Source organism: Procambarus clarkii, chromosome 12, assembly GCF_040958095.1.
Source record: "Procambarus clarkii isolate CNS0578487 chromosome 12, FALCON_Pclarkii_2.0, whole genome shotgun sequence".
Classification (NCBI taxonomy): domain Eukaryota; kingdom Metazoa; phylum Arthropoda; class Malacostraca; order Decapoda; family Cambaridae; genus Procambarus; species Procambarus clarkii.
Window position 1 is genome coordinate 32,699,824 of NC_091161.1, and position 14,242 is coordinate 32,714,065.

The 14,242-nt window shown below is 42.2% G+C and overlaps 1 protein-coding gene across 1 annotated transcript; it reads right to left on the reverse strand.

Annotated features, from left to right (window-relative positions):
- Positions 1 to 201: 201 nt before the first annotated feature.
- Positions 202 to 8,119, reverse strand: LOC123767460 (TRPM8 channel-associated factor 1-like). The gene is given in 5 exon segments (XM_069323445.1): positions 202 to 2,943; positions 2,945 to 3,705; positions 3,708 to 4,073; positions 7,082 to 7,587; positions 8,049 to 8,119. Coding segments are annotated over 5 exon segments (2,346 nt in total). The 3' UTR covers positions 202 to 2,301.
- Between the last annotated feature and the right edge of the window lie 6,123 nt (positions 8,120 to 14,242).

Sequence of the window (14,242 nt, forward strand, 5' to 3'; positions counted from 1 at the left end):
ATATATATATATGCAAACAAGCTTGAATGGTCCCAAAGCTTATATGCAACTGAAAACTCCACACCCCAGAAGTGACTCGAACCCGGACCGCCAGGAGCACATTACAACTGGTGTACACGGTGCCTTAAACCACTCGTCTAAACCACTTAAACTTAACAACTTTGACGGGAAAATATCACACTATTTCAAGATACAAAAATGTCTGATGAAAATGCTTTATTTTATTCAATAAATAATTAAATAATTGCATCATTAACCAAAAAGTAATTAACAACTATAAATCTAATAAAAAAGTAATTAACTGTCAACTTAACCACAAAAGTCGTTAACAACTGTAAATATAACAAAAAAAACATTAACAATGTAAACCTGACCCAAAAAAGTCCTTAACAACTGAAAACCCAAAAATAAATCGATTAACAACTGAAAACCCAAAAATAAATCGGTTAACAACTTTAAACCTAATCAAAAAAGCCACTAACAACTGTAAACCTAACCCACTTTACATTAATTGTAAACCTAACCAAATAGCATGATTAACAGTAATCTGCTATGCACAGTAATTACAGTGTACCAAAGTTACTTGAACGAAAGTCAGATATGAAAAATGCCTATTTCTCAAATTATATTCAGTGACACAAAGATTTTAACAATATCTTAACACTTAACACAATATCTTAGTACTTTATAGAACCCCTGAATAAAAGAATCAAAATACCACTTCCAACAGAACCCTTTATCCAAACACAAACAAACACAGTATACACAGAGGTGTATGTCGTTCCTCGGCGTATGTACACTGAGAGACTTCTCTAGTCCGGGCTTATGTTTAGGACCTAAGTATACTTGCTGGTTGGTCAATAAACTAGTATGTTGACCTTAATAACCCTACAAAAGTTGATATACCTTCAGCTCAATACAGACTAAAAATACCTGATTACTACCCTGCCTTCCTTAAAGCAAATTTCATCAAAACAATGGAAATCTAGAAACACCTTTGACTACACAACTGTATGGAAAACTTAAAAAGCAAATTGTTACTTGACTTATGTAGCATCCATAACAATAATATACGTGTTAATATCTTACTAACTAAAGCCCTAAATCTATACAATCAACATTGCCCCAACTTGATAAACAAATCTCTAAAAACAGTCAATGGTGAACAAAAGCCAGATGCAGAGCTATTAACAAAAACATGACCATAGGAATAAAAATAGCTTTTGCCAAGTTTCCAAAGATTTCACGTAAAAAATACTCTGCAGTGCTCATGCAATAATTAAATGAGCCAAATCAATATATTATAAAAATGTATTACAAGAAATAATAAGTCACATGAAAAACACGGGAAAACACTAATATCGAGGGATCGAGCAGCACTCACGCATGAAACACATGTTTACATAAAGTAATTATCAAAAGAAGATGCAAAGAATACAGCATCACCCGTGTCGTAGAATAATCAAAAGTTCCTAGCTATCATTCACGATGCCAATACGAGAGAAGAAAGACATAAAACAATCTATTTCAAAGGAATTTGATTCACCAAAGATTTTATCGAGGGACATATAGCTCAATAGAACAGTGGGAAAACAAAGTCAATTGGTGTTCGTCATGTCTGATCCTGTTTAGCGTTATACTTCAATTAACGTATGTAGCAGTCAAAGGGTCAAGGCCCCAGTCAGCAGAATATCAGAGAACAACGTCGATCTAATGCTTGCCTTGCCGTTATCTAATTTAGTAGGCACAATACGCATAGACTGGCATTGGATCGAGTTTGAATCAACGAAAATTCGGCGTTGAATTTGTGTTGGTCTTTGATATTGTGTCCACTCGGGTTACGTAACTGACATGCATCAAATCAACTGACACTTGTTTTATCAACTTCTGGAGTTGATAAATCTGACACGGTATTGAAAATGTTCGGTACTTCTCTATTCTTTATCTTAGAAGACTCCTACTAACTACATTATATCTCCTAAGGATCTATCTCAAAGAATTCCTATTGCAGTAATTTAAACTGATTTTTAAAGTAAACATTCATAAATTCGCTAATTATATTATAGTAAAGTTCAGTGCTGCAGTTCATGAAAGTAAGAACTTTAGCCATAACAACTCTATACCACTGTATTACACACAGAAATCACAATAGTGTGATGCATCAAATGAGCAAATCCACAAGGGCCGTGACGAGGATTCGAACCTACGATTCGAATCCTCGTCACGGCTCTTGTGGATTTGTTCTATACTACTGCAGCTACTTGATAATCAGTTCAGGAAAAGGATACAAGAGAAGCGCTACTATCCCTGTGAAGACTTCCCCTTTGCAGAGAGATCAGCTGGGGCCTTCGGGAGCCGCAGCTTCTGGACCTCCTCCTGCGCCTGCGGGCTGATGGGCAGGCCCCACCGCTGGTAGTGAAGGATCAAGTCAGCTCCTACAGTGTGACTTAGTTGTTTGTAGACGTAGTCATACTGATGTTGAGTGCTGGAGGCCAGTGTGTCGGCTTCCTCCCGAGACAAAGCCCGGGTGGTGATGTTCAGTTGTCTGAACATCTCCCATCCCTGATGGGGAAATGCATGTTTAATTTCCATGAGAAACACCAGTTTCTCCCAAACATTTGCTTTCTCAAATCTTAATCCACCGTCCACAACTGTGGCCGTCTTCAAGTACAGGTTTTCCTTCTTCAGGCGGTCCTCTCCTTTCAGTTTCTCTTGAATATACAGAGAAAACAAGTTAACAGTTGACTCCTTTCCATAGGCATTCGACCACCATTTTCCTTGCTGGTAATTGCGACCTAGTTCGTGCCAAGTAACCCAGTCATGTGGTGTAGACAAGCAGCACAGGTCATAGTACTGCCTGTCAAACATGGCTGGGAAGCCAGCGTGGGCACTTCCGGCAGTTATCTGGACGTCGTCGACCAGCCACTGCTTCCCTCGTGGGGGGAGGATCACTCTCGTCGAAGCCAGACACAAACTCCAGTTTACGGATCACATCGTCGTACCGCCTCAGTAGCTCGTCAAGGTTAGTGATTTTCCTGGCAGAAAGTGTGGGAACTACCAAGACTACTCTGTCAGTCTCTAGGATGGAGTATGGTGCATCCAACTCCTTTAATTTATTCCACTGTTCAGCATCAGTTTGCCCTAAAATATAACGAGGAGCCTTAACAATGTTCTTCACTTCAACCTGTATCTCAAATTTATCTCCTTCAACAAACATGAAAATCAAGTTTCCACCAAACTGGCTGCGTATGCAGTTCTCACCGGGTTGTACATCAAACTCCTCCGTCACAACTGGCATACGATTGAACATCTTCCCTGATACATTATTTGACGTTGGCTCCAGACAGTCAATCTGAGCTCCAACACGCACGAAGATCTGTGACGCCCTGGCGGGTGTGAGTGTGTCCGGCAATATCACCTGGAACACATCACCAGCTGCAACATACAGGTCAGTGGCCTGCCAGTCCTCAGGCACAGTCATGCGGAGGTTTTCACGTTGTCGTAGTCCGGTGATGTTTAGAGTGAGGGTCTCGGTGATCCTGGGGGTGGTAGGTGCCACACGGCCTGGGAAGCGGTCAACGTCCCTGGCGTGAGGCACTGGCTGCGACAGAGGACTCAACTTGTTGATCAGACCTCGGGCCACTTCTTGCTTGTACGTGTTATTGTCTCGGGCAGAAAATGGATATACACTGCGACGCGATGCAGACCAGAGAGCGTCCACCACCTCTGATTTATACCACCATTCTTTGGGGCTACAGTGATACGTGTTCGAGGATCCTGCAAGGGAACATCTATAGCGTGGTTTCCCACGGCCATCACTCCTTCTGCATCCATGTTCCAGGCAGGCAAGTTGGGACTCCAGGGTTCCAGCTTGAGGGAAGAGGAGCTCAAGTCCGGCACGAGGCAGAGGGAACGGTCACATCCCCACAGCCAGCAATTGTCTTTCAGGAACCATTGTTGCCTGGTGCTGCCTTCATACGGCGCCAGGCCAACCACGGCGTCCTGAGGACCTGCTCCACTCACCACCGTCACGAATGTGTGGGTGCTCTGGCTGATTATATAGTCAGGTGCCTCTGAGGATAGGGAAAGCATTACTAACGAAGTTATTAAAAATAGTTTAACCAAAATAAATGCAACATAAGAAATATGTCAACCTAACAAATTATGAATATATGAAGAAAATGAACCTTATCCTCTCTGATGAAACTAAATTTCCAATTATCACTAGGAACAATACTGCCGAACTAAAAGCAAAGTAAACTGATTGATTAAGACTGGTAATGCCAAAATGTCTGGACTTCACCTGCCGAAAGCTTCTGGAGAGTACAAACTTGGATATGCATATGGAACTGTCAAGACCCACTTACCTGGAAACCCACTTCGACCCATCATTATCCAGATACCTACGCCCTCATACAGACTGGCTAAGCGACTCAACTCTTTACTAATTCCATATATGCCACAAGCCTTCAGCCTTAAGTTTCCAAAGGAAATTGTTTACTTATTGCCGGGAGGGGATGGGGAAGGTGCAGACATCAAGAATGAGTGTCTCTTGATGTAGAGACGCCGTTCATCAATGTGGCCGCGAATGAGACCATTAGTATGATGATGGGCAATGTTTAGCGGGATCCAGCATGTACTCTCTGTGACATTCCAGAAGGCATACTTAGGAAGCTACTTGTGGCAAGCACCAAACAGTCAAGATGGGCGCATGTATAAGCTAGTAGGCAGCGTTGCTATGGGTTCCCCATTTGGTGTCCTATTTGCTGATTTTTAAATGGGTACCGTCGAACAGAAAGTCAAGTGTCTAAAGCAGAGTGTCTGCTGTAGATATGTAGACATATTTCTGCAGTTATCTGATAGTGAACACTTGCTGCGGCTTTTAAGGAACTAGTCGAACGAAGCTCAGTGTTACGGTTCACTTATGAGATTGAGAGTGGAGGTAACTACCTTTCCTAGATGTAATAGTCTCGGAAAGAAATGGTGGGTTTAACACTACAGTCTATACTTAGGGAACTAACATGGGGTATGTGCCTTAAAGCTAAGAGTGAGCAACCTGATATATACAAGTAGTGTTGTCAGTGCCAATGTCAACCGCGCCCTCACACTGAACTCCAGATGAAAGAAGGTTGACGAGGCACTCTGTAGAATAAGGCAGGTCCTGATCAATAGTGGATACATTTATGAATATGTCGAGGACATCATCAAGAGGTAGGCGAGCCGCCATGCGACTTCAGATATAAAAGACAACAATACATTATCGGTCCCCACTATTAAAACATTCTGTAGGAACTTCTTCACTTCGGCCCACAAAACGGAAGATAGGGTCCTGACAAAATTATTGATAGAAATGTGACCCCTTCTGACGACAACTAGAAGACTGAACTAATAATATATTATAAGAGGAAAAAGACTGCCAACTTGCTCAAGAAGAACTCTCCTAACACCAAATAAAACCTCTTGAAAGAGACGAATGTTGCCTATGCCTTTACATGCCCATTTGCGGGACTGTCGGACCCAACGAATTCAATATAGGCGCCTGCATAGGCAACAACGTCCCTTTCAAGACGCCTACCAACGCATAAGCAGCAAGGCCCTGTTAACGAACATATATAGTCTTTATGACCAGACCACACACTAGAAGGTGAAGGGACGACGACGTTTCGGTCCGTCCTGGACCATTCTCAACTCGATTTGAGAATGTTTGGGGCGGCGTTTTCTCTCAAGTCGATTCCATCGACTTGAGAATGGTCCAGGACGGACTGAAACGTCGTCGTTCCTTCACCTTCTAGTGTGTGGTCTGGTCATCATACTTTAGCCACGTTATTGTGACTCACCACCTGCATATACAGTCTTTATACATAACCACACTAAAGCCTCGAAATCATCTCAAGATAACCAGACCATCATCAGAGATATCCTCACAAACAACACCAAAATAATCTACAGATACAGCGACAACAGAAGACTGGACATCGGCGAGGACAGACATCAAACAAACAAGCCAAAATCAATGACTGCTTGTCAAAACAAGCCAAACAAATCAATAACCAACTAGCACCGAATTACACTGCCAACTTCCAGAACACGACGGAACAAAACACATACTGGATCAGCCATCATGCAAACAGGAGATTGACAAGATGCAGTTGACCTATAAGTGAGGTGCTTCGCCTTCACCTCATCCTATAAAAAAAGGACATCCTGACATCCTATTCTTACGGGCTCACCATAGCCAGTGCTACTTGGAACTTGTTCCGAGTAGCTGAATCTTTAACAACGACATCCTGTTGTCTATTGTCAAGACATCCTGTTGTCTTGCTGCGTATATATATCATGCAGAAAGAAACTTTGTAATATATGGGCTATTCATGCCCGTGCCACCTCTTGGGTGGTTAATCTAATTAATCTTGGGTGGTGGAAGAAGATTCTGTTACAGAATTAGTCGATTGTTCTAGCAGAACTAGGGACAAGCAGGCATCGTTGGTTAATTATTATACCTGTTGTACGCTAGTTTGATGTACGGCGCATGCGTACTGTATCCCTTGCGTAAGGGGTGAGTGTGGGTACACTCCAGGGGGTGAGTTTCTGCCTGAAACGCTTTGTGTACTAGTGGCTTTAGGCTTTGTATATACTAGCTCTATCTATAAATCCCTCAATGTTTGTATCTCACCTTGTATGTATGTACTTTACCTGAATAAACATTTGATTTAGGGAAGGGAAGTCTTTGATTTTCTGTTTATACATATGTCATTTCTGTTGTACTGTAACTTACACAAGTCACCCGCTTCACAACACTAATCCTTTTCCATTTTATATCAATTTCAATAAAAAATCGTGTTTGTCATACCGTAAACCCCCAAAGAATTTTATTGTATAATGAATTATGTCAAGATATTTGTAAAACACATTATTAATATATACACTAAGGTGCTGTAGCCTGTGGTTGACAAGAACTGCACTAAGACAACTATAATACCGAATTACAGTAGTACATCTCACACAGCTGTAGAGCTTTAAAAATTTTATCATGAAATATATGTTCGAAAAAGTATCATACACGATGTCATCTTCCACAAACCTGGTGTGTGGGTGTCCAACCATTGGTGGGTGTCACGTTGGTACACCTCTGCGATGGCTGGCGGCAAGCACGGGTCTGGGTGGTGGGCTCCCACCAGGCATGTCTTCAGTGTTGACAGTGTCCACCACTTCTGGTTAGTGCTGCTGTTTTGGGGATACATCAGCACGCGGGTCCTGGGTTGCTCCCGAGGCACGTCGAGCGCCAGAGAACCGACAACCATCCTATCAGCTTCGTCTAGCGTCCACACCACACGGGAGGTGGCGGAGGGCGCCAGACCCACGCTGCCCTTCCCATCGGGTACCAGACAGTAGGAGCGGTCGCCGCCCCACTGCCACTGTCCCTTACGGACGTACCACTGCTGCTTCACGCTGCCCATGCACTTGGCCATGGCCAGCACCGCGTCAGCAGGCGTCGTGCCCTTGACCACCGTCAGGCAGGTGTGACTGCTCTGGTTCACCAGGTACTCTGGGCCTTCCTCATCACCTTGGAGTCCTGCGATCACTAACCTGTAAAATAGCCTTCATTAACAGCCGTATATAACACCTCTCTCAGAGCACTGAAAATAAGCCGTTATTGCACTGTAAGTAAATCATAATATATGCTGCCTCTGTGAGAGCCAAAAGCTTCCTTTACCGACATAACTGATAGTAGAAAAATATTTCGTGTTAGGGTTTATTTTGGTGATAATTTTTTTTTTTTGAGATATATACAAGAGTTGTTACATTCTTGTACAGCCACTAGTACACGCGTAGCGTTTCGGGCAGGTCCCTGGAGTACGACCCCCGCCGCGAAGAATCGTTGTTACAACTAAGTACACATTTTACTGTTGAGTTTAACAGAGGCTACAGTCAAGGATGTGTCATTCATTTATGATGCAACGAAATTTACACTTTTTAGGACAAAAAAGATGATGCTCGAGAGGGTAATGAGGTCGCTTCCATCACAACACCTTGTGTCCTGAATTAACCAATAAGAGTGTGAGAATCTAAACGTTTCTTTAGGTGGCTGAGAGCCGGAATCTCGACCAATGGGATGCATGACGTGACGACACTTATCAGCCTGATTGGTTGATGCAGCTGACCTTCGCCTCTGGGAGCTTCTTGTGTGGAAGACCACTACACCACAGTCTCCGTGGTGTAGTGGTAAGACAGGCGTTCCGCGAGCGCTTTGTCATGGGTTCGTATCCTGGCCGGGGAGGATTTACTGGGCGCAAATCCTTAACTGTAGCCTCTGTTTAACTCAACAGTAAAATGTGTACTTAGTTGTAACAACGATTCTTCGCGGCAGGGATCGTATTCCAGGGACCTGCCCGAAACGCTACGCGTACTAGTGGCTGTACAAGAATGTAACAACTCTTGTATATATCTAAAAAAAAAAAAAAAGACCGACACAGTTTATATGCAGAGACGGACACGGAAAGTGGATACATTTGTGCTCCTGTGCCAGGTAAGTCCACTACGGGCTCACCATAGCCCGTGCTACTTGCCCCGCTCCTGTGCCAGGTAAGTCCACTACGGGCTCACCATAGCCCGTGCTACTTGCCCCGCTCCTGTGCCAGGTAAGTTACGGGCTCACCATAGCCCGTGCTACTTGCTCCGCTCCTGTGCCAGGTAAGTTACGGGCTCACCATAGCCCGTGCTACTTGCTCCGCTCCTGTGCCAGGTAAGTTACGGGCTCACCATAGCCCGTGCTACTTGGAATTTGTTCCGAGTAGCTCAATCTATAACAACAACGGAAAGTGTTGTGGGAGGCATAAGCTCAGGGGAAGTATCGTTGGTAGTTAAAAGGACATTGCATACTATTGTTACAGCCGGGATTATAGTCAGCAAAAGGCCAGACATCAGCAACAAAAGTTGTTGTCCTAGTTAATAAGTGAGAAAATTAACTGGAAATCTTCGTGTAACTGCGAAACGCTATGCGCGTTAGTGGCTTTTCAAGAATGTAAAAGCACCAATGTTATGTACTCTCACAAACCCAATGTACCTTCTTGTGTATAAATAAACAAAATAAAAAGTTCTGACATACATAAAGAGAAGATTACCTGAGTTTACCTGAGAGCCACTAACACTAGTGGCCTCTACGAGGACAGGAAGCCGGCTGCTTGTCGAAGGCCCCCCCCCCCATTTGCCTAAACTCAAATCCCATTTGCCTATTACCTTAATGGTTGAGGTAAAGAGGAGAATTAGGCAACTGCTGTGATTTACTTCCTAAAGGTCAGTAGTTCGTCGTAAGGGGGAACACGATAAGCTCAGGTACAGGCTTATCGTGTCCTCGAGAACTGGAATTATAATTATATTTAAATATATTTTGTAGACCTATGAGCATGATTCACTTTTTGGAGTTCTTCTCCCCCCCCACCCCGCGCCCTGCCCTCAGGCTAACTACTGACCTTTCCCAGGATGCAACGCACAATAAGCCATCACACTGTATATACATCGAAAAATGTAGTATACTGACTTCTCAGCGTATATAACCCTTGGGGGTGGTGTAGGAGGGTGCAGTATAAAAATACAGTAGTTAGTCTCTTGTTAAAAAAAAAATGGTCGTTTTCTTTGAATTATTGTCACAGAAAACGTATAAAGCCTCTTGTGCACTTGGGTAAACTTATATACAACAATATGTTGGCCGGCTGATCGCCAGTTATTTTATCCAACCCAACTTGACCTCGCTTGTCCCTCACTGAAGAATAAATGCAAAACAATATATACATGACCGATGTCTACACAGATCTTAAGGGTGAGTAAAACACAATGTAATACTAGTCATTAAATAGGTGCGAAACTACAAGAAAATCGGGAAATTACGTTAATATCAAGATGCCAACTATAGCATGGGCTATATATAGCATATATAGCAACTATATGATTGGTTGCATCATAGACAAACGACAAGTCACATAACATTAACTAAGAACTAACTTTCAGACAGTAACAGAACTTATTGCTCTAGCGGTTAGTACCAATAAACATTCATTACAAGAATGTATATCAGTGCTTTGTACTCTCATAAACCCAATGTACCTTCTTGTATATAAAAAATAAATACATTATTAAAATATGTATTACAAGAAAGTCACTATATAGCTGGAGATACAGAAATACTTTCAATAGATACCTGATATTCTAGCCACTATTTAACAAAATAAGAGAATTAACTATCCCAAAATTAGCCAACAAAAGTAGTGCGTATGTATGAATGTTTTTAAATTGATAGATGGGACAGATAGATAGATTCATGGATATTTGGATGGAAAGATGAATAGATGGATGGATAGAAAATAGATAGACGACAAATAGATGGATATTTGGATGAATAGAAACATAGATGAAGGGAAATATAATAGATGGATGGATAGACAGATGGATAAATAGATAGCTGGATGGATAGATCAATAGATAACTGGATGGACAGATCGGAGACACAGACAGGCCCGGGGAACGCCAGGTACCCCACTAGTTAGGCTATAAAAGAATGTTGAGATAAACAAATAAATAATAAATAAATAAATAATTTTTTTTCAGGAAAAGTACATACATAGTTGAGTTACAAACATAATGCTGGATTTATAGATAGAGCTAGTACATACAATACCTAAAGGCACTAATTCGCATAGCGTTTCTGCAATCAACTATGCAGCTATAGCTTATCAAGACTGTAACCGAGCTGAATGAATTTTGAGGTTATTCACATAACTGAAGCTTGCCATTGTCGGGGATAAGAAGAATGTTAGATTTGTTAGATTTGATTTGTTGAAAAGAATGTTAGATTTGTTAGTCAAGAATAGACTGTGGCATTAGGATTAATTATGGCTTCGGTGGGTATAGGCTTATAAGGTAGATTTATGGTTAAATATCCAGTGGACGAAAATATTCTAGTGACTGATTATAATCATATATTTTACACATTTTTGCTATTGAGTCTTGCTTCATACATAATCCAGTAGTGTTAAGATTCTTGGGAATCGTAAATTAATTTCATATGATCCTCTGTAAGATACTAATTTGTGTTCCTATATTTGTGTTGCCAAGGCCAGATTCACGAAGCACTTACGCAAGTACTTACGAACGTGTACGTCTTTCCTCAATCTTTGACGGCTTTGTTTACATTGATTAAACAGTTTACAAGCGTGAAAACTTCCCAATCAACTATTGTTATTGTTATAAACAGTCTCCTGGTGCTTTGGAGCTCATTAACTGTTTAATAATTGTAAACAAAGCCGCCAAAGATTGTGAAAAGATGCACAGGTTCGTAAGTGTCTGCGTAACTGCTTCGTGAATCTGGTCCAAAGGATTTTATAAGGTGTTGTGAGTCTCAGTGGAGGCTGTGTAGAGCTGGGGTGGGGGTGGGGGTGTACTGAGAGGGGGTGTGGAAAGGTGGTGGGGGTGTACTGAGAGGGGGTGTGGGAAGGTGGTGGGGATGTACTGAGAGGAGGTGTGGGAAAAAGAGACGAGAAGGAGATGGTGGGTGGGAGGAACACCAGGGTCATGGAACCCTCCCAGAACATCGCATCAGCTGCCACAACCTCCACAGCTTTTTATGAGAACCTGGTTGCTTGAGGCGTGTGCTTGAAGCTCCTCCCATTATTGCCACTTGGCATTATCTTGGTCTTCCACCCGCACACACACACACTAGCAGCTCTTCTCCTTCGCTCTAGTTTTTTTAGTTTAGTTCATTTATTATGCACCCCATACCCATCTTGTGGGCGGTAGTGGAAAGGGTTACAGAGGCACATAATGGGCTCAGGGACTGAACCCCACAATTCATTTAGCTAAGCAAGTTACAATCTTGATGAGCTAGTTACAAAATTCAATATAAGTCATCACATCAACAATGGGTTCGAGATCGACCTCAAGTACAGGTTCTAAATTAAGCAACTGACATATGTGGAGAGCTAGTGTCAAAATTTATATGTTTGTCCGGCACACCGCCCCCCATCCAGTGGGCAGCGGTGGATAGGTTACAATTACTTAGTTACTACCTACAGTTAGCAAACTGGGGATGATCCATAGATGTGTGGCTCCTCTTGCATGATAGTATGATGATAGATGGAATTACTGGTGTCAATTTCACTTTGCCTCAGATCTACAAGATCTTGTTGAAGTTCTCGGTGTACTGCTGCTCTCAGATTGCTCATTGACAAATCTCACTATTTTAGCATAAATAATCTGCTATAATATATACAGATACACGACTCAAGTTATTAATATTTTATGAGTTGCGGAAACAAGGTATTGAAGTATCAGTGACGATGTTGTTAGAAATAAATTTAGTTTAATGTAAGAGATTGAGTTAGCATTCATAGCATGCGTTGGTTTTAATGTGCGTGAGGCTACGTTGAGTGCCAAAGGCACAGTAGGAAATTATTGATAGGCTACCCATATGCGCACCTCCGGGCGAAGGGGGGAGGGGGCGGAGGGTAGAAATAGCCTAAGCTACTCTATCCCTTTGAGATGTATTTTCTTGTCAATAAACATACAATAAACTTGAACTTGAACCTCCGTGCTTGGTAAATAATAGTCTTACACATCATTCCAGAAGACAGGAAATTTCTCAGCATTGCCTAACACGAATTCAGTTACAAACTAATTCAGAGAACGAATGAAATATGAGTGAGCCCGGAAAATTCGTAGGCAGGAAATGTTTTTTATATAAAGACATTAATGCGCCGAGCGTGGTTTTGAAGATTCTGGGAAACCCGCCACCACATTCCTATGTGGCTCATGTTGTGTGTGGTCTCGGGTGCTTTGTTTGTATGTGGCTCATACTGTGTGTGTTCTCGAGTGCTTTGTTTGTATGTGGCTCATACTGTGTGTGTTCTCGAGTGCTTTGTTTATATGTGGCTCATGTTGTGTGTGTTCTCGAGTGCTTTGTTTGTATGTGGCTCACAAGTTACGTACACATCTTACCTAAACTCAGATCTTAAGTCTATACGGACATTATTACATTAACAATTGCACCTATCTGTCGCACGTTATAATTATGTCAGCTAGTTATAGAGAATGTTCCATTTCAATAGCTATGTATTTACAGTTAATCATTATACATTAATGGTAAGTCTTGTCGCTACCTAATTGTTTGAGCTATTCTAGCGGGAAGTATCCTAGCAGGAAGCATTCTAGCGGGAAGTTTCCTAGCGGGAAGTATCCTAGCAGGAAGCATTCTAGCGGGAAGTATCCTAGCGGAAAGTATCCTAGCAGGAAGGATTCTAGCAGGAAGCATACTAGCAGAAAACATTCTAGCAGGATGCATTCTAGCGGGAAGTATCCTAGCAGGACGCATTCTAGCGGGAAGTTTCCTAGCGGGAAGTATCCTAGCAGGAAGCATTCTAGCGGGAAGTATTCTAGCGGGAAGTTTCCTAGCGGGAAGTATCCTAGCAGGCAGCATTCTAGCGGGAAGTATCCTAGCGGAAAGTAGCCTAGCGTGATGCGACTGGTAACACCAGCTCGTCACCGTCCATCAACCACCGTGACAGAGGCTATAGCACCTTGTGGGGGTTCCGGGGCGGATGGGGGATGGTCATTGTCCCTACAGCCCCCACACACACCTAGTCGACGGCCTGATCAGGTGTTCCTTCTGTATAAGTGTTCTCTCCTGAACACAACCTGTGGAAAATATCCACTACGGTAATTAATAATCCTTAAATATAAAATACAATAATCTAAATCTTGTATGAGGATTAAATTCTCCGTTCATAAATTAATAAATATCATAAGTTATTAAACGTCCTCAGGGTAAAGTCACCTAACTCACTCTTACACCAAATAGATAGTTATCTACATATTTGTAAATCAGTTATCTACATATTTGTAAATCTAATAAGTTAAGGCTTACTGTGAGCTACATGTTGTTGTTGTTTAAGATTCGCTACCTGGAACAAAAAGTTCCAAGTAGCACGGGCTATGGTGAGCCCGTAATGCGAGCTACAGGAAGGAAAAGCTCTCGGCTTGACAAGAGGAGACTGTTTAACTTTGGCAGCGGAAAACGTCTTAAGGAAAATTAGACTGGTCTTATTTAACTTAGATGTCGTAATAGTTTTCTTATAGGAAACTTACCTAAGAAAGTGTGCCTTTATTTATTTAATCTTTCTGGAGAAATGTCGATATTAAGCTCAGGTCCGACAGACGAGATGGCATGGAACGTCGCCCTAGTTTTTTCTTGCAT